This window comes from Panthera pardus, unplaced genomic scaffold (genome assembly GCF_024362965.1).
Source record: "Panthera pardus isolate Hobbes unplaced genomic scaffold, ASM2436296v1 HiC_scaffold_3, whole genome shotgun sequence".
NCBI classification, from domain to species: domain Eukaryota; kingdom Metazoa; phylum Chordata; class Mammalia; order Carnivora; family Felidae; genus Panthera; species Panthera pardus.
The window spans coordinates 45712083-45738172 of NW_026526876.1; the positions used below are offsets into that span (position 1 = coordinate 45712083).

The window sequence follows — 26090 nt, forward strand, 5'->3', positions numbered from 1 at the left end:
AACATTGAAGAAAAATTATAAAAAAAGAAAAGAAAGGTCCATTTAAAAATGAAAATTGGGACACCTGTGTGGTTCAGTAGGTTAAGCCTCTATCTGTTGATTTCTGCTCAGGTCATGATCTCATGTTTCATGAAATCCAGCACTCATCTCCCTCCCCCCTCACCCCCACCTTCCAGTTCTGACCAACAGCGTGGAGCCTGCTGGGAATTCTCTCCCTCCCTCTCTCTCTCTCTCTGCCCTTCCCCCTCCTCACTTTCAAAATAAATAAATAAACTTTAAAAACTTTAAAAATGGAAATGGTTGGGAGGAAGGAGTATAATGTTTTAGTCCTTTCTCATGGTCAAAGAAAAAATGAGTATTAAGTTTACTTAGAAATTAAAATGAATAAAAAGACCCAACAAAGCAGCACTAATATAGAGATTTTATTTAAATTGTATTGAGTTTTTACAGCACATTGCATGTTTGTCACAACGCAACTGCACAGTTTGGATTTTTGGCCACATCATGTCACTTACACCCACAAGAGCTCTGAAAGGAGTATTTGATGAATACATCTGAGCTGAGAGCCCAGAGTCTCTCTCCAAGGCCATGCAGTATGTTCACTGATGGGACAGTCCCTCAAAACAGCCACACGAAGTAGACAGATACAGTCTCCTCAAATGTTACCACCAATCTTACTCCCCCTGAAAATGGGCAGAGTGAAGTGCAATGAAAGTTAATTAAAAAGCCACTCGCAACTGGCAGTAAATTTTAATGATTGAGAAAATGCTTAGAATTTTACGTATCAGAGACAAGGAATAGTTTGTTACTTTTTCAATGATCTCAGGAATTTCCCAGACACAAATCTCCATTATTCAACTCCGTTTAAATGAAAAAAAAAAAAAAAAAAAAAAAAAAAAGTTCTGCTAGGCTGACCTAAATACGCCAAAACTTTTTAGGTTACATCCATGACAAGTATAAAAGCACAGATGCTTCTCTGTAGGACTAAAGAAAAGGTCAGGACAAATAACAATTCTTGTTCTAAATGCAGATCCTAGTTATTTTCAAATGAAAAATTTTTTTCTAGGAAGTAACATGAAAGTAGCAGTTAGACAGACAGCTACCATAGTTTTAAAACAGGATAAGCCTAAGTGTAATTCACCTTTTATACACCAATGGATTAAGGAAAATGTATAAAGGAAATACTAGTGGTTTCATTATAGATCAAGGAGACTATATCTGTCCCAACCACAGTACATGGCTATATCACTGTATCTTTTGGTTAAGTGCCACTGGTACATATTAAGATGAAACAAAACAACAACAACAACAAAAAAAAACAATGTTTGGTCCAAATGGACACATTTTCTCTCCCAATTTTGGTATCAAGGCTTTATTCTCTTCTGTTTGGGTTCCATTGTTAAGTGCACAGAAATAGACAGCAGCATTTGTACTGAAACCCTCACATACCAAACAGCATATTCTAGGAGGTAAAAACCAAATGCTAAATTCTACCCTCAAGGTGTCAAGTGTTCAGGATAAGAAGCAGTGTGACCCAGAGGAGGCAGCAGCCAAGGGAAAGACAACATGAGGGAAGTGGGCAATGGAACAACAACAAAAATCCATTGTTTGATTTTCATGCCAGGAGAGGATCAAGGTGTAACTCCTGTGTTAGCACCAGGACAACTAGGAAAAGTCAGGCGCAAAGGGCAGGGCACGATCAGCAAATATTTGACAAGGATCATTTCTGCTTTTCCCTTCTCATTCTTCACAGTGCATACCTCAAGAGCTGCCACTGAGTAACAGAGACGACTGCCTTCGCAGCTCAAAATAACTGATTTTTGCCAGGACTGAACATCAGCAGAGCTTTCCTCTGCTCCCAAGAATGTCTGACTCCTTAGAACTGTCCCTCTAAACTGAATATTCACTGATGTTGGCCGATAAGCCAAGTGAAAAATACAGCAAAACCTCCACTTGCTTAACCAGTCTTTAAACCAAACTCCACAGAGACAGAACTACTGCAACTAGAGGGAGTGCCTCTAAAGACTGAGCCTTCATGCACAGACACAGAGCACAGAGGAACAGGATATAGTTCATTTCAAATAGGATAGGAATTCCTATCTTGTATACTAAAATCTGCTTTTTTCAAGGTGGAGGAGAGATGGATCTGTTTATCACTTGGAGTTTGGTTATACTTATGCCTTTCTATTGCTGTTTGGGGCATGTATCACCAGGCGGTATCTATGAAATCATCATCTTGTGGCCCCTAGGACAAAAGCTGGAGTCACCAGCTCAACATTAAGCTTCCAGACTCTGGGTCTGGATCAGGACCATTACCCCAAGGTGAGGGTCTCACCAATAGAGGACCTCCTGCCAAATTGGAATTCCTCTGCTCCAGTCTCATGGTACCAAGGAGGATTTCTCAAGACGGTATCTTTGAGCTCTGTTATTTCATGAGCCACACCAAGGAACCTTCAAAACTACACCTGAAGCAGATCCTCCCTTCAAACCTGCTAAAATTGGACAGGTCATCTCCTCTGGCATTCAGCTGGAAGCTGTAGCAATGGGTTTCTTCAGATGTTGGCTCATGAGTTCCCTGGCACGAGATACTTGGATGTGTTCATAACAGGAGTTACAGACGAGAACTGGGTCATAGAGCTGTTGATCAGGAATGGGCAGCTTCAGGTGGCAGCAGCCAGCACAAAATACATTCCCACAATTTCTGCCAAAGAACAAAGAGGGAAGAGCTCATCAGAAATGAATGATCCTCACGGCCCCTGAGTGGCTCAGTCAAGTTAAACATCCAACTCTTGGTTTCAGCTCGGGTCATGATCTCATGGTTCATGAGTTCAAGCCCCACATCAGGTTCTGTGCTGACAGTGCAGAGCCTGTTTGGGATTCTCTCTCCTCTCCCTCTGTCTCTCCCCCGCTTGCATATGCTCTCTCTTGCTCTTTCAAAATAAACACTAAAAAAAAAAAAAAACCATGAAGGATACTCTAAAAGGCCTTACATGAGTAAATAAAGAGAAAAGTTGGCAGAAAACAAAAGTAGTCCCTATAAAGATATCTCCATTTTCAGATTAACTCAATTTAGCTCAGATACACATACATCAATCACTCCTTTTTGAGCCTTACAGAATCATATAAAACATCTTACCGGCAATGGTGTCTTCGTTTGGCCAACCAGAACTCACAGTCACAGTTATAGCAATGTGATGCCATATGGTCTGGAACCCAGCGAGTCACCTAACAGAAGGCACAAGGAAAAATTCCAGGTCCTTGTCAACAAAGTAGAAGAGCAACATTGCAACAAGGAAAGCATTCCAGGAGAAAATGATGAGGTCTGTCTTTATAGTTGGCCTCTACTTGCCTAAAAAGAAGACACTCGCCCAAGAGAAGGTTCAGTTTATAGCATGTCACTCATCTCTGAGAAATATGAGAATTCAATGCTTCACAAAAGCATGTATTTGCCTGGACATACCTCAGTCTCTTTCTTATCAACAGGTTCCCAGCTTGCTTCTGAAAGGCAGTCTTCACTGTGATCAGAGCCAAAATCTTCTATATCACTGCCATCGGACTCCTTCAAACATGTCTGGAGAAAGGCAAAGACATCAACACCATCTTCACCATCACTAACATGTACTGTTTCCTATGCATTAGGTACTATTCTAAGAATATTACATGCATGGACTTCTTTAATTCCTCCCAAGAATCGTATGATGTATATTATTATCATCATCCTTATTTTACAAATAAGGAAATTAAGCACGGAGAAAATTAAAAGGTAGTAAGTAGTAAACCTGAATTTTCAACGTTGTACAGTTGACCCTTGAACAACACAGGTTTGAATTGCACAGGTCCACTTGTATGCAGAGATTTTTCAATAAATATAGTATAGTCCTATGAATGTATTATTTTCTCTTCCTTATGATTTTCTTAGTAACGTTTTCTTTTCTCCAGCTTACTTTATTGTAAGAACACAGCATACAATACATCTAACATACAAAATATATGTTAATTACTGTATTATCAGGCTTCTTAGGCTATTACTAGTTAAGTTTTGGGGAACTCAAAAGTTGTATGTGGATTTTTGACTACATGAGGGTTCAGCACCCTAACCCCTGCATTGTTCAAGGGTCAAATGTATTTTGGATTCAGACCTATGCTCTTAACCAATATGCTTTATCACAGCACGGACATATTTCTCATTACATTCTAAACCAGAGATTCACAAACTATGGCCCACAGGCCAAATTTAGCCCACTGCCTGTTTTTGTAAATCAAGTTTTACTGGAAGACAGCTACACTCATTTTTATACGTATTGTCTATGGCTGTTTGTGTGCTGTGACAGCAGAGACAAGCAGCTGGGACAGAGACTATATGTCCCACAAAGTCTAAAGTACTTAATATGGCCCTTTACCAGAAAGTTTGCTGACTCCTGTTCTAAACCAACACTCCGAATATTAGGAAGTTGTTAGCCCTGACCATCCCATCCCAGTAAGTGGGCAGCAGGCAAGTGGGAATGTGTTAACAGAAGGAAGGGAAGTGTCCGTGTTGATGACATGATACTGTGACCAAGAAACTGACTCCTAGAAGCTTCTTAAGAATTGTGGACCCAAATCTGAAGGCTCCCAACACAACAAAGCTTAGTCTTCATCATCTCTCACTTTGATTGTTCCAAAACATCTTTTTTTTTTTTTAAATGTTTATTTTTGACAGAGACAGAGCGTGAATGGGGGAGGGGCAGAGACAGACAGAGACACAGGATCTGAAGCAGGCTCAGGTTTGAGTTGTCAGCACGGAACCCGACATGGGGCTTGAAGCCATGAACCGTGAGATCATGACCTGAGCCGAAGTGGGAAGCTTAACAAGCTGAGCCACCCAGGCACCCCTGGATTATTCCAAAACATCTTAACCAGCCTCCCAACCTGCATTTCAAGTGCCTCATCCACTTGACACACCATTGCTAGAGTAGTATTCTTAAAATACAAATCTGATGGGGTGCCTGGGTAGCTCAGTCAGTTAAGCATCCAAGTCTTGGTTTTTGGCTCAGGTCAGGATTTCACAGTTCATGAGTTTGAGTCCTGCATCAGGGTCTGTACTGACAGCATGGAGACCCTGCTTCAGATTCTCTCTCTCTCCCTCTCTCTCTGTCCCTCCCCCACGTGGGTGCTCTCTCAAAATAAATAAATAAGCTTTAAAAAATATTTTAAAAAATAGAAATCTGGGGTACTTGGGTGGCTCAGTCAGTTAAGTGTCCGTCTTCAGTTCAGGTCATGATCTCACGGTTTGTGAGTTTGAGCCCCATGTCAGGCTGTCTCCTGTCAGCACAGAGCCCACTTCGGATCCTCTGTCTCCCTCTCTCTCTGCCCCTCCCCTGCTCACACACACACTCTCTCTCTCTCAAAAATAAACATTAGAAAAAAAAATACAGATCTGACCATGATTCTCAGTGGCCAAAATCGTGCTGCCTTGAGGGTAGAATCCACACAAGAAGGGATCTTGAGCTGACCTTTCCAATCCCTGTCTACTTCTCCAATATCAGCTCCCACCTCACTACCCAGCTCCCTCCTCCATGGCCCAGCACACCTGTACATGCATGTCTCACACATGCACACGTGCACATACACACATATCCCCATCCCTTTGTTCGAGTCATCCCATCAGAATACTTATTGCCTCCATGCTTTTGAGAATGGTATTTCCTTTTTATGGTCCACCTAGCCAAATATGACAAGTTCTTCAGCACTCACCTCAAGTACTATCTTCTCAGGAAAGCCTAAGCCCCCAACACCTGATGCTTCCTTCCAGGATAACATTTAAAAAAATCATTCTAGTTGTCTGCTTCTCTCTCCTATAGACTGTGAGCTCCTTGAGAGCAGGGACTATGTCCTTCATCCTACAGACCAGCCACCTAACACAGTGGCACATAGCAAGTACCCAATGAATAAATGTTGAATGCGTGGAAGGCTGGATGGAAAGAATATATGAATGGATGGATAGCAGTGGTGAATACTTACAAAATCATCCTCATAGTCCATGGGGGGCTCTGCTGGAGGGGCACAGCAGTGACGGATATCCAACCTCATCTGAAGCTCACGCACCTGTCGGCGTAGCTGCTCTACCTCTTGCTTGTACCCTGCTTCGATTTGCCGTAATCTATGCTGAATCACATCCGTGGGAAAGGGCAGTCCATCATCATCCAGGTAGAGAGGAGGCACTGGAGAAGGGCAGCTCAGTGGAACAGGCTTTGTGCTGGAGACCTGCTTTGGGTGACCGGACAACCACATCCGGTTGTTTTTTCCCCCTGGACCAGTACAGTGTCCATTGGAATGACTAGAACAGACCGGTGATTTCACCCCTTCTCTCTGAGCCCACTGGCCCCCAAAGCAGGGCCCTATTGCCCGCACCTGCTTGTTGCTTGACCTTTTGCTGCAACAGCCATAGGAAAGCAGCCGCCGAGGGGTGGTCTCCCCACTTGGGAATGAAGTCACCATCCCTTGGAAGCTATCCCAGTTGGATCCTAAAAAGGAAAACTCACTGATCTGGCTCTGAGAAACTGGCTTTCGGGCCCATTCCAATGGCACTTTCCCAAAGCGAGGATTTTCCAGTAAGTGCCCATTCCTATTATTCCCTCTTTTGCCAGTGTATTCCTCCCTATGAATCAGATCTGGCACAGAGCTGGGCTGTTCCTGGTGGGAACTCCTTGCCACAGACCCTGGGGGATCTTGGCTGAGGAAGTCAGTGCTTGGCTCCGAAGGAGTTTGGCTGGTAGCACTCAGTGGGTCGCAAAGGGTACCCAGACTGTGATCTGCAGCACATCCAGAGGGCACACCTAGCATGGAATCTAGCAGGGCCTGTTGGGGGGCACCCGAAAGGGAGTCCTGGGAAGACTCAGGAAAATCACAAACTCCATTCCATTTGTTGGAAACAACTTCGGAGAGTGTGCTGACAGCTTCTTTCTCAGGACAATGTTCAGGTGGCTCCTCTGTGCCATCTAAAGTCCTATTCAGCTCATTGTGGGCAGGAGGGTCTGGAGCTGCTGCTTCAGTCTCTTCCAAGACTTTGATCTCAGGATCAGAGATGTTGCTCTTCATTTCCTGGGGCACTGCAATACTAAACAGTTTGTAACTTGGAGAATAGCTTCTCTGACTCTTAAAAGGTTTCTTGCTCAAGTAGTCTTTCTGGCTGCTGGGCAGAGGGGAAGGAAGACCCATTTCTCCTACAGTCTGCTGAGGACCTCCTACCACAGATTCCACAAAGGTCTCTGAGCCCTCAGGATTGCTGTGCCGGGGCTCCAGGCCTACTCTGGCCTCCTGACAGTGGTTATTCAGGTTAGGGTCACTGGATGTGCGAGTCAGGGGGCTGCTTGTGTCACAGGCAGAAAGCAGATCATCCATAGATCTGGTTTTAGGTAATCTAGAAAGACAAACACACCTCCAGGTCAGTAAATGGGAGCTACCTCTAATATGCAGAATCAGGCCATCAAAGCAACATCAAAGCCAGAGTTCCCAAGATACAACATTTAAGATTACAAACAACCAATGTTCACTGCAACAAGTCTACTCTGCAAAAAGTGAAGGACATGAACTCTGTCCTCCAGAACTGAGCATCTGCCCCCAACTTTTATCAGTTCTCACTCTACACAATCTCCCTGGGCGATCTTGACCACTCCCATGGTTGCAATGCTTTCTATGTTGATGCCATCTAAATCGACTATGCTAGCCAGGACTATACCTGAGCCTTAAATCTAATGTCCAACTACCTCTATCACACTCGGTAAGATGGAAGCAAGACAGTTTTGGAGCTAGACAATACTGGTTCTGACAATGATTAGCCATATGACTACAAGAAAGTTATTTAACCTTTTAGACATGTACTATCATCCTCTGTAAAATGATTATCATAAATTATACCTTATAGAGATGCTATGAGGATTCAAACTATAGGCAGCCAAGAGAAAACTTACTAAGACTACACTCACAACTTCTCATTTTTACTGCCTTCCTTGTTAGAAATGATCTTTCCATCACAGTAGTAACCAGCACAGCCTTTTACAACCCCTTAGCAGCAGTGCATGCCTCAGAGTCCTAAGTCACCATGGAAAATTCCCCTAGCATAAAGCACTCAAAAGAGTTCTAGAAGCATTCGTGCACACCAAACGGGTAACAGACATTTTCAAGAATGTCTGATTCTTCATTTCAAAAGTCCTTTGAGCAACGAAAACTTCAGGGAAATTTGCCAGGAAACAGTGGAGACTTAATTGGACTCCTATTTTCAGATGCCTCAGTCAGTCCAGCCCACACAGAAAAATCCCTCAAAGATGGAGTTAAAATATAGCTGATTTTTTAAGTGTTTGGTTTTTGAAACTTATGGGAGTTTTTTTAGGTTTTTTTTAAGTGCTTATTTTGAGAGAGAGAGACAGAGAGCACGTGCACATGTACAAGTGGGGGGAGGGGCAGAGGGAGAAGAGAGAAACCCCAATCAGGCTCCAAGCCGTCAGCACAGAGCCTGACCCAGGGCTCAATCCTGTGTAATATGAGATATGACCTGGACCAAAACCAAGAGTCAGACGCTCACATTAAAAAAAATTTTTTTTTTTTATGTGGGGGAGGGGGGCGGCACCTGGGTGGCTCAGTCAGTTAAGTGCCGACTTTGGCTCGGGTCATGATCTCATGGTTCCTGAGTTTGAGCCCCACCTCAGGCTCTGTGCTGGAGCCTGTTTCAGATCCTGTGTCTCCCTCTCTCTCTGCCCCTCCCTCGCTCATGCTCTGTCTCTCTCTCTCTCAAAAATAATAAAAAACATTTAAAAAATTAAAAAAAAAAAAGTCAGACACTCAACCGACTGTGCCACCCAGGTTTAAAAAACACCTTATTATGTTTTTTAAGTATTTTTATGTGTGATTACTTTTGTGATCAATTTTGATTTTGTGTATGTGTATGGTATGAAATTCCAGGAAGGCAATGGCAATGGTTATGATTACACAGTCTCTGGAGTCCCATAGCCTCGGCTCAAATCCTAGCTTGGCAATTTTTTAACTATGTGACCTTAACTTCTTTCTCTAAGCCTCCATTCCCTCATCTATCAGAGAAAGGTAATGGTATCTATCTCTTAAAACCGTGGTGAAGATTAAACAAAACAATCCACTTCAAAGCACATCACTCAGTACTTCCTACATTACTGCACTTACTATTTACTTGTTTCTCTCCTGCTATAAAAGTGCCGTGAGGGCAGCACTGTTTCTTATTTGAATTCCCAACACTGGCCAATCAAACAATTTGAGAAATGAGTAGTGAGCTTAAAATCTAACATCAAGTGTTCACAGCTAGGTACCAACTGAATGAAAAAGACAAGTGAGATTCAATATTTGGTGCACATTAGGAGCTCCTATAGATCTTCTAGATATATAGACAACCAGACCCATCAAAGACCTATGAATGAGAATGGCCAAGAGTGAGACCCAGGCATCTGTATTTTTAAAAAGTACCACAGCTAACTTTGGTTTTTTCCCCCCTTTATTTTGTTTTACTTTTTTATCATGGAAACTTTCAAACATACAAAAGAAGTAGAAGAGTATGAAGACCTCCCATGTATTGTTGACCCAAATTCAACAGTATCAACAGCCTGAAATCCTCAACAGCCAATTACTACCTACACAGAAGGTTTAATCAATAATGCTGGTAGAAACAATAATGCCTGAGGAGTTTAGAACAGAGACAACTCATCCAACGAGGGTGGTCAAAGAAAGCTACGTAGAGAAGGTAGGATTTGAGCTGGGTATAGCAGAATGTGTTGTACTTTAATGGAAAAAGAGAAAAGAGGGCAGGATATTTTTGATCTAGAGAAAGGTAGAACCAAGTCAGGCCAGCTGTTAAAGAAAGCATTTTTTTTTTTTTTAATTTGCATGCTACTTAGTCCTCCAAATCCAACTCTCCATCTTGAACTGCCTATAGCACACCTTCTCTTTGCTAATATTTCAATCCCAACCTGCCTGTATCTCCTCTTCTCTGAACTGACTCGTCTTCTCAACTTCCCAATGTCTTTAGGTTAGTACTAATATCCATCTAGTTTCTAGGCTCGGAGAGTCATGACCTTTGACGAGTCCTCTTCACTTCCACACTCCCACACTCAGTCACATCATGATCTGCTAATGACTCCTCTTCAAGGATTTTAATCCTTTCCTTTTCCAAGGACTCTTCCCCTCATATCTGAATTACAACAGTGTTGGCTGTTCTCTGTGTCTCCAACTACCCAGCTCAGTGATTCATTCTCCAAAAATCCCATGTTCACCAGGTCACAATGACTTCCTACAATGACTTCCTATTGACAACTGACTCAAACTCCTCAGGGAAATGTTTAAAGCCCTCAATGAACTATCCCATATTTCTTTCTTTCTATTCCTCAGAATGGCTCCTTCCTAACCCCTGCCAGTTCCAAAGAGGTTCCTCTTTTTCTCTTTGAACTATCTCTTACATAAGGTGCATGGGTGGCTCAGTTGGTTAAGCATCAACTTTGACCCAGATCATGATCTCATAGTTCATGGGTTTGAGCCCCATGTCAGGATCTGTGTTGACAGCTCAGAGACTGGCACCTGCTTCAGATTCTGTGTGTGTGTCTCTCTCTGCCCCTCCCCTGCTCATGTTGTCTCTCTTTCTCTCAAAAATAAGCAAACATTAAAAAAAAAAATTTTTTTTTTTAAACAAAACAACTAACTCTCATGTATCCAATTCCTTTGGACCCCTCTCCACTACTTATTACCAGGTATTCCATTCATTTGTTTGTTCATTTAAGCATTTACTAAAGCACCTATTATGTGCCAGGCCCTGCACCAGATGCTAGACAAAAAAGCCAAGGTTTCCTGCTTGGTCTTCCATTAAAACTTCTCTGAATGAACAGTCACCAAATGACCCCTTTCTGACTTCTCATTTCTCTAATAGCTTTGAACTACACACATTCTTACTTGCTTGGATGCTGACTTAGAAATGTTCTCTAGTAGTAGTTCTCCTATGTCTATCTTATTACAGCTTTTAAAGAATATCTTAAATAGAATCAATATCTTGTATTTCTTTGGCCCATAAACCTAGTATTAGACAACTAGTAGGTTTAAAAAAAAACACTTATTGAATTGAAAAATTAGATATTAATTTAAGACAGTGATTTTTACACAAGTCACAGAACTTACTGAGAATTTGATAAAAAGTTCTGAGCCCTCTCCCTGGCAAAGTAAACTTATAAACCTATATTCAAATTCTGCATAGTTTGGGGAAAGAGGAAAATCACAGAATTCTTAAAGCCTATCCCTGGGCAGCTGACCATGGACTCAAGACCCTAAAACCAGTAATTTATAGGGGCGTGGTTTTTTTTTTTGTTTTCCTTTATAATATTCAACCAGTAATTTAAGCTATATTTTAGCTTTAAAAGTCTTCCACAAGGGGTGCCTGGGTGGCTCAATCAGTTAAGTGTCAGACTCTTGATTTTGGCTCAGGTCATGATCTCACAGTTTATAAGATCAAGCCCCACATTGGGCTCCATGGTGACAGCACAGAGCCTGCTTGGGATTCTCTCTCCCTCTGTCTGTCTGCCCCTCCCCTGCTCACATATGTGCTCTCTCTAAATAAATAAATAAACTTTAATAAATAAACAAATAAATAAAAAATAAAAATCTTCCACCAAGAAACAAAGATCATACATATCCTTTGAACCCAGCATTTTCATTGCTTAGAAATTTATCTGGCAAAAACACTAGCACAAATGCCAAGATACACATATAAGGTGAGACTACTTAATTGTACACCTAAAAATGGTTCAGTTGATGGGGCACCTGGGTGGCTCAGTTGGTTAAGCAACCAAATCTTCGTTTCAGCTCAGGTCGTGATCTCACAGTTTTGTGAGTCTGAGCCCCACATCGGACTCTGTGCTGACAGCATGGAGCCTACTTGGATTCTTTCTCTCTCTCTCCCACTCTCTCTGTCCCTCCCCGGCTCATGCTGTCTCTCTCTCAAAATAAATAAACTTAAAAAAATTATTTTATAAAAATGGTTCAGATGATAATTATTATGTGTATTTGACAACTGTTTTAAAAAACTTACACATAGTTAAGGATGTTAATTAAAGCACTCCCAGTAATGGTTAAAAAAAAAAAAATCACCTGAATGATCACCAGTTGGAAACTGGTTATATAAATAATGCTACACTCTAATTTTAGACTAACATATGCAGCCGCTAAAGCAATAAAACAGCAGCTTTACATGTGCTTTACAGGGGTGACAGCCTAATACAAAGCGGGCAAAACATTTTGCAGATCAGTATGCAAAATATGGTTCCGTTTTTGTATTTTATTTTGTTAAGGTTTATTTACTTTTGGAACAGAGCACAAGCGGCAGAGGGACAGGGACAGAGAGAGAGAGAGAAAGAAAGAGAGAGAGAGGGAGGGAGGGACAGAGGATCCAAAGTAGGATCCAAAGCAGGCTCCGTGCTGATAGCAGCGAGCCCACTCGAACTCACAAACCTCAAGATCATGACCTGAGCTGACCTGAGCTGAAGTTGGCCGCTCAACCAAATAAGCCACCCAGGTGCCCCTGTTTTTGTATTTTAAAAACGTTTCTATATGAGAGCGTGGATACATGTATGTAAACATAAACATCAGGAAAGACACGCAAAGTGTTACCAGCCTGTGGGGACAAGGATCAGGGAGGGAGGACTTTCATTTTCTACTTTTACATCGTTCAACTTTTTCTAAAATAGGAACTTGTGTTACTCTTATAACGTAAACAACATTGACTGTACTTCCCCCAAATATTCAGCCAGAAGATAAACTTTAATTTTTATGTCTCCCTTTAACTTCTGGCCTTTTTGGCCAGGTGGCTCACCTGGTGAGCATCCAACTCTTGATTTTTGGCTCAGGTCATGATCTCACAATTGAAGGGATCGACCCCTGCATTAGGCTCTGCACTGATGGCAAGGAGCCTGCTTGGGATGCTCTCTCTCCTCTCTCTCTCTCTTCTCTCTGCCCCTCCCCAGCTCACGCTTTTTTTTTTTTTTTTTTTTCCTCCTCTTTCTCTCTCTCAAAATAAATCAAAAAGATAAAAACTTTAAATTCTGGCCTTTTCCTGTGGGAGAACATGAAGGCCATCCCTCTTCTGGAAACCACTTCCCTGAGAATCAGATGCTTCTGGAAGTGCCCCAATCAATGCCTTCTATCAGTGAACATAAATCAAGCCCATTCCCACAAACCTTCCTAAAACAGTCCTTTCTGTTCTGTTCTCCTGTCCTCTGCTTGGCTATGTCACAAAGGGTGAGAGCAGCTCCAGGAAAGAAGGTAACCAATCTTATCTTAGGAGAGGACCTTGAAGACACACAGAGTACACTCCATGCTAGCTGCAAGTCCTGGGCCAAGTTTCTCCTTCAACTATATCAAGAAGTTGCTTTTAAATATCTCATAGAAGAAGGAGAACGTTAGGCTAGACACAAAGCAGTATTGCCTTCCTGGTGGAGAGAGAAGAGAGCAAGAAAGGATCTTCTTACCTGTCCAGAGAACGGCCAGAAAACTCCTGGCTCTGAGCCACCGGGGAAAGGTAAAGATCCATGGTCTCTTCCCCAAGTGTACATGGAGACGACGCTGGCAAATAAACAGCTGTCCAGAGGTGTAGGGCCCGTACGTGACACACAGGATGCAGGACCTAGGGAAGCAGCACCATACTAGTGTTTTGTGAGCTGTTCCGGGTCCCTCTTCCTTCCCCAAGCTTTTGGCTCTACGTTCTCCCCACTGACTCACCCTGTTCTCCTTACAGGTCTCGAAGAAGCACTGACAGGATAAGGGTTTGGACTTACCATGTCTGAGCCAGGTGTGTAGAGGAAGTTATGGAAGTTCTTATTGCCAGCTCGCAGGAGAGCCCACACAGAGCAGGTCCGCTTATAGATGTTGCGCTTCTCTCGCTCCCAAGGGTTGTTGGCCAGGAACGTGCCGTAGAGGCAGGAGTATGTGTGCTGCACCAGCTTTACCTAGAGGGCCAAGACAGCTTGCAAATGGGAGCCTCGGCCACCTTCTCCCTGACCCTGGCCACAGGCTTTAACTTACCAGGAATGCTTCATTAAACTCAAACAGGCAGGGGAACTGCTTGAGCAGCTGATGAACGGAATCAAGCCACTGGAGGAACACAGGGCATTGCTCATTTTGGTCCTCTGCATTCTCCTGGTGGCCACAGCGATCTCCAAACTTGTGCCCAAAATCCAGCCAGTCAGACTCTACTAAAACTTGGAAGCCCTGCGAAAAAGAGAGTCCAAGTATAGGGCCTTTCTGGAAAGGCTGGTATGCTACTCCCCAGGGGATGCCCGAAGCAAGGAGCTGGCAGCTTCAGAGAAGAGCAGAACCAATCCTACAACTCAAAGCCACCCATGGCCTCCACTGAAAGATCCCCAAGACAGATCCAGAGGACCCAACGCCTTCTCCGCCCCCCTTTCCCTCTGTTCTTTCCCACCCAACCCCACTCAATACCTCCAACGTCCTATAATATGGGTCCAGTAGTATTTTGGCCAGGGCTACAATCTGCGGTGTCCGGTCCCAGCCATCTGAGCAGTGCACCAACACAGGCCGGCCTTCCCGGTCTACAGTATTAGCCACAAGTACGGCTGCCTTTAGCATCACCGACAAGTGCTGTAGCCATTTGGTGCTCTCCAGTGCCGACAACCAGCTACACAAGAGCAGAAATCAAGTCTGTCACCAAGGGCGCTGAGGATCCAACGGTCTCTTCCACCGCCCATGGCCAGCCACAACTAATGAAGTCCCTAGGGAGGGCTGAAGCCAAGCGGTCCAGTCCGTGGCCTTTCTGCCAGGAGGTATCTGGCAGGAAAGGAAGGAAGACAAGACCTGAGGTAGACAAGAGACTAGGGACCGAGGGAGAACGGGAAGCATCACACGCACATTTAGCCAGTCTTTCCCCAGTTCTCTGTGTTCTTTAGGTAGGAGAGGATCCAAACAAAGGGAGCCCAGTGTCCTGTGGCTGTTCCAAAGTGTTGGCTAAAAAGCAGAAGGAGTGATCTTGGAACTGGCCCACTGCACCCAGGCTCTCAGGTCTCCCATACCTCTATACTCCCCAGTTCCCTCTCTCACCTCCTAAGAACTAGAACTGGGTGAAGGACAAGACAAGAGAGGATGGAACTGGGGCAGGGACCACCTACTTGCTGGGATCAGGCATCTGGCTACACACAGCCCGAAGGTACTGGAAGCTGTTCCGGATGGCATGGATATTGGCCATTCCCATGAACACGACCTCACAGTTGGGATAGTATTCTGTAGACATACAGAGGAGAGTGGAGCATAAGAGCATGTCCTGAAAACAGGGGTCCAGGACAAGTGGGCCAGGCTTCCTTGGCAGTGCAGACCACTTATGTCTGGACGCTCAGGAGCCATATACTAACGGTAGTAATAATGATGTTAATGACAAATGATAGTCCTAGTACTACTAGCAATGGCAATACATAGTAAACTCTCAATATATAGTAGCTTCTCTAGCCAGTAATTGTTATTATCATCCCCATTTGACAGATAAGAAAATAAAACTTAGATTAAGCAATTTAGTCATAGCTAGTTAAGTGGCAGAGTCCCGATTCCAAGCCAAGTGTTTGGCTCTTTCCACTGCACGAGCTGCCCCCAGGTCCCTCCTCACCAAAGCCACCCAGAGCACAGACTGACTGCAGACACTGGGGTAACAGCAGTACCTTCACACTCACAGCCTCCACCCTTGGCCCGGTTGGCCACAGCCGCCGTGTAGGATCTGGCATCCAGGATCAGCAGTTTCTGGGGGGCCGCTGTGCTCTCCACTCCAGAGCATGCAGTCAAGGAAGAATCTAAACATGTGGCAGGGAGCAGACCCTGGGTCAGCCAGCCCAGCCTCACCCTACCCTGGGACACTCCCTTTCAGAGGAGAACATACAACTATAGTCCCCTGCCACCCCACAGCTTCCCAAAGGGCAGGGACCCTGGCACCCTGTGTGTTGTCATCTTCTTCCCATCCTCTCACTGGGGACTCCCTGAAAGCCAATGAGACCAAGGAGGGGACCTGCTCCCCAGGGCGTCAGCACCACCCACACCTTACCGAAGTCAGTGTCACATGCCTCGCTGGCATCACTATTCCCAGTGCTGAGGGAGCCCCCAGTGGCCCTTGTCCCCGGGTCCAGAGCACAAGCTTTAGCGATGGACGTGACCAGATACTCATCATCAGCATTGCGCCAGCCCCACCAGCTGATCTCAGGCTGGCTGCAGCGGGCAATTGCAGCCCCATTGCGTAGGTGTCTGACAAAATGGAAGAAGCCATCATGCCCTTGCCAGTTGCAGCTCCCACCCCCCACGCCTACTACCAAGGCCCCAAGAACTAAGATCTCCAGAGCCAACAGGGGCTACCAGTTCACCCAGGCCATGATAATAAACACCAAGAGCCCTTGACATATCTAGAGGGCTTTATAGTTTAGAAAGTGCTGTCATACACATTTCTCAAATAGGCTCTGTGTTGCCAGGGTGACCTTGACTTCTTGAATCTGCACAGCACCTGCTCCAGGTACAGACACCAGCAGGAGAGCAAGCCTGAGCCCAGAGCAGAACAACTCCAAACCTCCTCGCTACTATATGCCTCGCTCTATGTTAGCTATAATGTTCTACTGCAGGGAACCCGCAAGCTTTTTCAGACAGAAACAAACAATAAATGTGCAGCTTCACACGTCATAGCCAGTCTCTGTCATACATTCTCCTTTCTGGTTTTCTTGGTTTTTGTTTTTTTTTAATAACTTTTTAAAAATATAAAAATCATTCGTAGTTCTGGGCTGTACATAAAACAGGCTGCAGGCTAGATTTGGTTCACATGCGACAGTTTGCCAACTCTTGTTCTAATGCAACATTTTACACACACACACACACACACACACACACACACACACACACCCTCCAAAAAAGAGTAAAGTGAATGTACTCTCCAAAAGCCTCATCTTTAGGAGAAAAAAACTGAGGCAGTTTTTGATTTGAAATTATTTCATTCCCTGCAGGGTGTCAATTCCCGGTCAACTAGGACAAATCTCCAGTTTTGACTCTTTCCTTATTGCATAAAAAGTATCCTCTCTACTTCCTGTCCCCTACTGCCTCACCTATACACAACCACCGGGATCCGCTTCCAGGAGCGGAAGGAAGCCACGTTCTCCAGCTCTTTGTCTGTGATCCATACAGGAACCAGCAGCTTCTGGGGGTAACTGGGGCACAATCTGCGAAGAGAACAGATGGGATCACCAAGCTTGATCTAAGACATGTGATGACAAGATCCCCAGGGATGGCTTTGTGAGTCAGGAGTCCTCCCCTCACAGAACCAGGGGCTGTGCCCGGCAAGGTCTAAGTCTAGATTGGTATTTTGGTTCCCCCGCCCCTGCCCTCTCACTTGTAGTTGCTGTTGATGTGGGAGACTCTCCAGACATTCTGCAAATCAAAGCCCATCCTCGCGAGCTCAGCCTCCTGGCGACATCTTATGTGCTCTCCTGCAACACAGCCCCCACGCCTGTCAGCATCCAACAGAACCATGGCCAGGGGTGGAGGAGGGTAAGAACCAAGAGACAGGAAATCTCCCAAAGAAAACAGCCTGGCCTTACCTGGCTGACATAGGTGAGTATGCTGGTCCTCCTCAGTCAGCCCCAGGCACCAGGCATGGTAGGCAAAGGCAAAGAGGTCTTCAGGCTTGGCAGGTCTCGCCGTGGCCCGGCTTAGCCGTGACAGCCACTCTTGGCACTGCTTGAAAGTGGAGAAGTGGCACCTGCCAGGCAAGAAGCCACAGAGTGAGATAAGAGGCAGGTGTGCACTGGGGCCATAAGGGTCAAAAACAAGGCCACAAGAAGGCTGTGGGGAGAGGAGGCTTTAAAGCAGAAGGTAAGGCATGGGGTTCCTGAGGAGAACCAGGGATACTGGTGAATACCCAAGAGAATTTATCTTTTTGACAATTCTCTTCCCAAGAACTCTAGTCCTTGAGACATACTTGTCCCTTCTAGTGGGGGGCCCTACCATTTCATTTCTCATATCAAATCTAAATGCTACCGCATGTCCTTGAATGTCTGCTATTCCACGTTATCTCCCATGACTCCTGCTTCAGGCAGGAAGTCCTGTTCACATCATTCCTGTCTCCTTGTTTCTTCACTTCTGCTTGATTATACCTCGTCTTGGCCAAGCCACATCCTACTGACACTTTGAAGACAGTTCTGGTCACAACTCTTTTTTGAAGCCTTCCCAGCCCACTCCATTTTAAGACCCCTTCCTCTTTTATTCTTAATATGCTTAGAGTATTAAACAGTATGTTTTTCCATAGCATACTGCCACTGTTAAATCTTCCTTCAGCAACTAGACCTCAACCTCCCTGAAGGGAAGGCCACTGTGGATTCTCTTTCTGAATCCCTGCAGACCTGAGCACATGACAGCCTCTAAACTGAGCATTCTTTTAATAATCCGTGGAGTCATTCCAGATTCCTCTTTCTCTCATATCCAATCTGAGAGCAAATTCTGTCACTTCTACCTTCAAAAATCTGACCACTCCTCACCAGTTTGACCACCACCACGCTAGCAAGGCCATCATGCTCTGTCACTTGGCTAACTGCAATAGCTTAACTAATCCCTCGGCCTCTGCCCTTGCTTTTGCCCCCAACTCACTTCCATCTATTCACAATATACGGCCAAAGCAATTCTATAAAACATTTAATCAGATCACATCTCTCCTTTGCTCAAAACCCTGCAGCGGTTTCTCATTTACCTCAAAGTAAAAGCCAGTCATTATGACAGCCTGACACCCCCCCTTACCTCTCAGATCTTACATTCCACCACCCTCACCCACATGCACTCCACTCCAGCTATACACTAGCTTCCTTGCTCTTCTTCCAATATGCTAGGTACATACCCACCTCAGGGCCTTTGCACTCGCTGCTCTCTCTCTCTCTCTGGCACCCTCTTCACTCAAATATCCACATGGTCACTCTCTTTAGGTCTTGACTCAAATGTCACCTTTGCAATGCAACCTTCTGTGATCACATTGTTTAAAGCTACAACCTTCACCTCCATAGCACTCCATATCCCTTTTACCTGCTTTATTTTTCACCTTTCATTACCATCATTTAACATATTTTACTAATTATTTACTGCTGGCTATCTCCCCGATGGAATATAAGCCCCATGAGGGTAGGAAATTTTGTCTCTTTGTTCCTGCTGTATCTCCAGTGCTTAGAACAGTCTGCCATAGGAGCACCTGGGTGGCTCAGTGGGTTAAGCATCCAACTTCGGCTCAGGTCATGATCTCGTGGTCCGTGAGTTCAGGCCCCACATTGGGCTCTGTGCTGACAGCTCGGAGCCTGGAACCTGTTTCAGATTCTGTGTCTCCCTCTCTCTCTGACCCTCCCCCATTCATGTTCTGTCTCTGTCTCAAAAATAAATAAACGTTAAAAAAAAAAAAAAAAAAAAGAACAGTCTGCCATAGAGGAGAGTACTCAATAAATGTATGTTAAGTGAATTAATAAACGAACCAACAATAAAGTAAGTGCTGTATGCTAACCCTAGGTGCTTTCTCATACATTATCCTATTTAATCCTTATGACAACCCCATGAGCTATGCATTATCCCCATTCTTCCAGGTCAAGATACTGTGAGTCAGTAAAGTGACCTCCCAACCTAGACAGGGCTTCTACCTTTTCTTCCAAATGGGGAAAGTGAGGCAGGATTTTTCCTTTCTTGCTGCAGAGAAACCCTGCATCAGAGAGGCCTGGGCAAGACTAGGGCCAGAGGACCTGCGTGCAGCCCCGTTGTTCTCACCTCACCACTTTGGAGTCCTTGCAGGCAATGTGCAACTGGAACATATCACGGCTCTCTACACTGTCAATCATCCGGAGGGGGACCTTCAGAGGAAGGGCAAACGAAAGCTCAGATCCCCACTCTCACCCCTCCTCATGCCCACCCCAGCCCAGATGCTGATATATCAATACTAGGAAGGAAACCCACATTTACTGAGGGCCAGTTAAGTGCCTAGGAACTGTGCTGGGTCCTCTACATACAGGGCCTTAATTAATAATCACAAGAACCCTGCAAGCCAAGTGTTTTCACAACAAACTATTAGGGAAGAAATTGAGCCTGAGTAGGGTGACTTGACCAAGGCCACACGGTTGGTAAGTGGCACTCTTCAGACAATGCCACTGCACCCCTTAGAAGGGCCAGGAACATAGTAAAAGGAAAGAGAGAAGAGGGGATGGAAGAATAAGAGACAGGCAGAAAGACAGGCCTATAGCTAGGAGAACGAGGCAGGAAAATAAAAGGTTGGTGAGAAAAAGAAGGGAACCCCAACTGTTTGGAGACACGATCAAGTAGAGTATTGGAACAATCCCACCTTGAACCAGACAGGGATTCTACCGTGGTTGTGGGAGAACAAGACAGGAACTCACGTTGATGACAGAATCTTTAAACTTGATATGCAGTCGGTAGTTGGAGATGGCAATGAGGGCATCAGCTGCCCGGCCCAGGAACTCCACTCCCTCACCCTGCAGCACTGTAAAGGGCACCTGTTGAAGGGCAGAGGAACCTTCAGTCCAGAAGTGAGTCACCCCTCCATTCCCCTCCCCAAACCCTGATCTGTGGGATTCCCTCTGGAAAAGCTGGGCCAAGGCAGAACAGAAGAGTCCTCTCCACGGTAACAGCACCAGGCAACAGCTGTACAGGAAAGCTGCCTTTCCCTCCCTGGGGCCAAAGGCTCTACAATGCACATGTAGACAGAGTCCCCTCCCTCCAGAGACCTGGAAACAGGAAGCCAAAGCCCAGAACTAGATTCCCTTGGAGATATTTTTTGAGGGGAGGGAAAAAAAGGTGTTTTTAATTGGGCAGAGAGTTCAACCCACCCTGGGCCCCCAACTCCTCCTTACCTGCAGATTCTCCTCCTCTTTCACTAGTTCCTTGGGGGGAAACAGATCCTTGGCTTGGATGTACTCCAGGCTGGGGGGCCCTTCCTCACCCTGTGGGGAAGGCCTCAGCCCTAAGTCACCAGGCTCCATTTGGCCCATTAGGTCTCATTCTGCTCCCCTCCCCTCAACAAACCGGGATACACCCCATACACACTTGTAAAGGTTCTGGTCACCAGAGGAGAGAAAAGAGGCCTGGCTTGGTTGGGACAGGGGGGTACTCAAGCCTATTAAGCCTAAGGGAAGAGTAAGGTCCAAAGAGGACCTGGGAATCTGCACTCCTCAAAAAGCAGCAGAACCAAATAGAACCAAAATTTCCCAAACGGAAGAAGAGAGAAAACTAAGGAAAAGACTAATGTGAGGGTAAGACAGAAGTAAGAATGGGAAGTGCTGTCCTGAGAAAAAGGAACCAGGTGTGGTTGCTGGTTTTAGAGATGAGAGGGAAAACAGGCACCTAAGACCACGACCTGTCAATCTGGTGGGTGAAGGAGACAAAGAGGAGTGGGTTGGGGGATTCAGTCCCAAGCCTCTAGAGGGCCTTCATGGTTGCTTTCAAAAGGAGGATGTCTTCTGGAGCTGAGCTTATCTTCCAGTTAGGCCCACACTGCTAAAGAGCCCCACCACCTGCCAAGCAACCTGCCCTGCCCCCTGATCAGAGGGGAATTCCTAAGGAATAACCACAGCAAGCAGAAGTAACTCCTCTCCCAACCACCAGGGAGGGGTGAAGAGGGGATCCACGCACCTGGGAGAAACCGGGAGACCCAAGGAAGGCCAGGGGAGAGAGAGAGGAGGCCTGGCAGCCACCCACGAGGGATGGGGGAGGGGGGTGGTGAGAGGGGAAGGGTGGGAACATCTGAGAGGACAGATGGGGGAAGCTGGGAAGGAGCATTAAGCCAAAGGGGGTGGGGGAGGACTGGGAATGATGCAGAGGTACAGAGCCCTGCAGAGGCAGGGAAGATGGAGAAGAGAGGCTGTCTGGGGGACAGTCAAGGAGAAAAGACTGGCGTGTCAGGTGAGGGATGGAGTGGTAGAAGGGGGAGGGGACTGGAGCCAGGGGAACAGCTCAGACATTCTGTGCTCCCCGACCTGCCCCCCTAACATCCCAGCCACATCCCACATCCCCATGCAAGGATGCAGCGGGTGGGACCAAGATGGAGAGGTGGAGGTAAAGGGATGTACCCCTGCAGGGCGGGGCCTGGAGATCTGCAGTCAAGGGCAGTGGCTCCGGGGCCAAGATGGGTCAAAGAACTTCCATCCCGTCCTTCCACATCCCCCGGCACCCGAAGATGAAAGCAAGTCCAAGAAAGAAAAGGGAACCACCCGCCGCCCCCCGCACCCCCCCCCCCGCCCCGCTCCCCTGCCCGGGGCCTAGGGAAGGGGGATGGGCGAAAATCCGGAATCTCAAGGGTTGGCCCTGGGCGGGGCTGGGGGTGCAGCATACACTAGGACCCCTGGGCCCCCGCAGGCGAGGCCAACACTTACGAAGCAGCTGAGCATAGAGCAGGAGACGCGGGCGGTCAGGCTCATGGTCGCGGGCGGTCTGGGCCAGCGCACATGTCCCCGGAGCCGCTGCGCTGCCCGCCAGTGCCGGGCGCCCGCCGCATCCCGGCTGCGGTGCCTGCCAGGGGCAGCCGCGGCGGCCAGGAGGCGAGCGCGCTGGTAGCGGGGCCTCCGCGCGACTCCCGCGCGCCTCTCCCCTACTCTCCACAATGGAGCGAGCCCGGCTCCGCCCTCCCGCACGAGCGCAGAAGGGAGGGGAGAGACCCAGGCCGTGAGAGGAGGGATGGGGCGGAACCTTGCGGCCCCGCCCACAGTTCCAAGGCTCCTCCCTCCTCGGAGCCCCTCCGCAGCGTGCGAGGGCGTCCTCTGGGGAAGTCTAGGGGCTTTCGAAGTCTGGGGTGCGGGACTGCCCCCAGATCGCGTGAAAGGGTAAGGCAAGACCTCCTACATCTTTTCATTTCCCATATTCCCAGGTGAGCCACCCCACACCCCCCTTTTCCCACTCCATCCCCATGCTCTCCCCACCTTGAGTTCCCTCAAAGCCTGTTCTGAATTCTCAAAATGGAGCTCGCCTACCTCCACCCAGTGACCTTTCCAGTTCCAAGGCTTCTTCCTTTCCCTCCCAAACCACCACCCACCATACCCCTGTCCATCAGTGTCCTCCCATCCCCTAACGTCACTAAATCCCGTTCCCTTTTTTTGCCTCTTAGAACGTACACTGATCTATGCCAGTTAGTCACTCCACACTCCTGAAAGGGAAGTTCTCTACGTGTTTTATTCCAAGACCCCTGCCCAACCCTACTCTTTTAAGCTCCACATCTCCCTTGTTTCACATCCTCTGACATCTGGCTAAGAAAGTCTTTCTTGGAAAAGAATTTTTTAGGCTGGGAAAGAGAAGACTGGAACTAAAGACCACAGAAGCATGCAGAATAAAACTTGAAACCCGAGAGTATGGAGGGAGTTGGGTAGAGGGCCAAGGAATAGAGAGCAGTGAAAGGCTCAAAGTGCCACCAGGAGTCACAGAAGGAGCTGGTCAGAATCCCACACTTTCCTGTGCCTGGTTACTTTCAGAAACCACGGCTTTGGTTTGGATTTGAGGGCAAGGGAAGAATAGGAGAAAACCTGACATTGCATTAAGCATCTACTATGAGCCATACATGTTCCAAATATTATCTCACTAAAACCTTTCAGCTCCCCAAGAATTAAGCCTTATCCTGTTTTACTGGTGAGACATCAGGCTTAAAAAGAAAGTATGCCATTTACCTAAGCTATTTAAGTGGTGGTGCTAGGATTCAAAATTAAACTAGGCTAACCCTGAAGCCAACAGTCTATTCAGGGTATTACAGAAAAGAAAAAGGAAAGGGGCTATCAGTTGGTGGGGACCAAGACCAGCAAGCTTTCTAAGAAGATACCAGAACAGTACCGCACACACCACATACCCACATGCCTAGGGAGGGAAGGAGAGAGTCCTCTCACCAGCTGAATTCCCTAACATGTCCCTAAGTACAGAAGATACCTAAAGGAACTGAAAAGAGCAAGGGCCTGGTATGGGCCAGGGCCTACAATTCTCCACTCTCTTCTCATCTCACTGCTTCCTCTCCTAGTTCTCAGGAATAAAGTAAGGGGTTCCCTGAACTTGAGGTGAGACAAGGGCACTTAGAGTCAGTGGAAGAGTATACAGGATCATTACAACCCCCTCCCTAACCCACCCCCAGCACAGCCCAGTGATATTCTGGGCATCTTGAGGCTGCTGTCCTGCTGTATATCCAGTCAGCTATTGGCTGCAGTAGCTTAACAGACAGCAGCACCTTAGAGCTGGAGAAGCCCCAGTGTTTTGGTGGAGTCACTCCTGATACAGGACCCACAATATCCAAGGGGCCCACTAGGAAGTACAAGAATCTTGAGATAAAGGAGGCCTGGTTTTTCAGGCCAGAACAGAGAGAACAGAGAGCTTCCACCAGGGACCCAAGAAAAGCAAGAGAAGGGCCATTATAAAAGGCTAAGAGCGCCAGTGGTAGGTAGTATAGGGAACGCATGGCATAGCATGTGCAAAAAAAGACTTCTACAGGCTTCCTGTCCCAGGGCCATATACTGGCTGATGTTTTGCAATCTACAGAAACCCTAATTTATTTCCAGTGCAGATGAACCCGTTTAGGAGATGAACAGAGTAGCCTGGAGCTCAAGGTCCAGGAGGGGCAGGGCAGCTTCATGGAGAAAGACAGGATTACAGAAAACACAACGATTTGAGGAAAGGGAGAGTACTCACCATTCTACTGTGGTGAGGGTCCTGGCTGCCTGCTTCTTACTGTAAGAAGAAAGAGAAACATAGGATTCAAGAGCACCATTAATATTACCTTAGAATCAGCAAATGCCACACACCTACTCCGGACCTCTACAGAGAATCTCACAGAGAATCCAGCCTCTCCACAAGTCCCGCATTGCCAGACAGAGGCAATGCGAGCTACATGGGGAGAAAAGCAACAAGTGATTCTGCAGGGCGTGAAGTCAGTTACAAAGTTCTGGAGCAGGAATGAGTGTCATCCAAAATTATTCAGCAAAATTCAAGAGTCCTGATTCTGAGACCCGAAGGAGAACACTCCAAACCCTATTCTTTTTGGGAGAGCAAAAGAACTTACAACTCTGAAACAAGAAGCTGCACAACCAAGACTTACTTCAGGCCTTGGTAGGGATATGAATCCACAGGAATGCTCTGCCAGCCTCTAAGTCTGGGAGTAGCACCCACCTGACCTGTTTACTGGGGGCAGAGTCCAGAGCAGAGGACAAGAGGGAGGGGACCACAACCTGTGAGCAGAAGGCAGCGGCGTTGGATAGGTCCTGCTGAGTGTACTTGACACCAAGTGGGATGCAGGATTGTGGGAGCACACACAACAGGGACAGAATCAGACCAGTTCAAGGCCTCCGAGTCAGTACCTGTCAAATGGGCCTAAGCAACAGAAATTCAGGATGGGCCTCCTTGGCCCACTTAGGGAGCCAGGCCCCGGTTTTACTGACACTTTCCTTCATGCCTGCTATCTGAGCTCAGAAGCAGTCCAGCAGTGCCCTGCGCAAGTCTGTGGGGATAAAAGCCTCCATCTGTGGTGTTGCCCGCCTCCCTGATCACAGCCCACCCTTCCTCACGGGGGAGCCAGCAAGCGGCAAGCCAGAGGTGCTGCCTCACCGCCCACTGGCACGCAGCCTCAGGGAAACGGAGGGAGGGAGGAAGGGAAGGACAAGGACCAGACCTGCGATGCCCAGGGCTCCCAGACCAAGGGGATCTGGCCCCGGGACGAGGGGGAAGAGGGGAGGGCGGGCCAGGCTGGCAGAAGAGCCCAGGTGTCCAGGTTCTAGGGGCGGAGCCTAAAGATTCGGAGGCGGGGCCCCGAATGACAGAGGGCGGGGCTCATGAAAAGCGGAGGGGCTGGGGCGGGGCGGGGCAAGACGCAGTCGTTGCGGTTCCCAGACTGGCAGTGCACGGGGCACGGTGACTCACCCAGGCGGCGTCCGCCCGACCCTCCGAGGCCGCGCTCTCACCACTTCCGTCTCCCCCAGCTGCTGAGGCCGCGCAGCTTCGACCCCACCACGGTGCCTCTTACCCCAACCAATCGTATCTCCGGTCTGTGCGCGCCCTGGCCAATAGCCACACCAAGTCCCGCCCTG

At 47.0% G+C, this 26090-nt stretch overlaps 1 protein-coding gene across 3 annotated transcripts; it reads right to left on the bottom strand.

Moving 5' to 3' along the window:
• Positions 1 to 407: 407 nt before the first annotated feature.
• On the bottom strand, positions 408 to 26033 carry MTMR4 (myotubularin related protein 4). 3 transcript variants are annotated; one of them, XM_019415620.2, is made up of 19 exons: positions 25924 to 26033; positions 24700 to 24738; positions 20898 to 20987; positions 20424 to 20540; positions 19801 to 19883; positions 17607 to 17767; positions 17399 to 17495; positions 17115 to 17228; positions 16076 to 16272; positions 15699 to 15827; positions 15159 to 15270; positions 14476 to 14671; positions 14059 to 14244; positions 13812 to 13982; positions 13506 to 13660; positions 6001 to 7399; positions 3461 to 3571; positions 3137 to 3225; positions 408 to 2701 (listed from the first exon to the last, which is right to left on the bottom strand). In XM_019415620.2, the coding sequence occupies exons 2-19, from the start codon at positions 24700 to 24702 to the stop codon at positions 2524 to 2526; spliced, it is 3588 nt and encodes a 1195-aa protein (XP_019271165.2). In that variant the 5' UTR covers positions 24703 to 24738; positions 25924 to 26033; the 3' UTR covers positions 408 to 2523. The 3 variants fall into 3 exon arrangements, with proteins under 3 accessions (XP_019271165.2, XP_019271164.2, XP_019271167.2); XM_019415619.2 differs by lacking the exons at positions 24700 to 24738; positions 25924 to 26033 and adding an exon at positions 22416 to 24128; XM_019415622.2 differs by lacking the exons at positions 19801 to 19883; positions 24700 to 24738; positions 25924 to 26033.
• Positions 26034 to 26090: the final 57 nt, after the last annotated feature.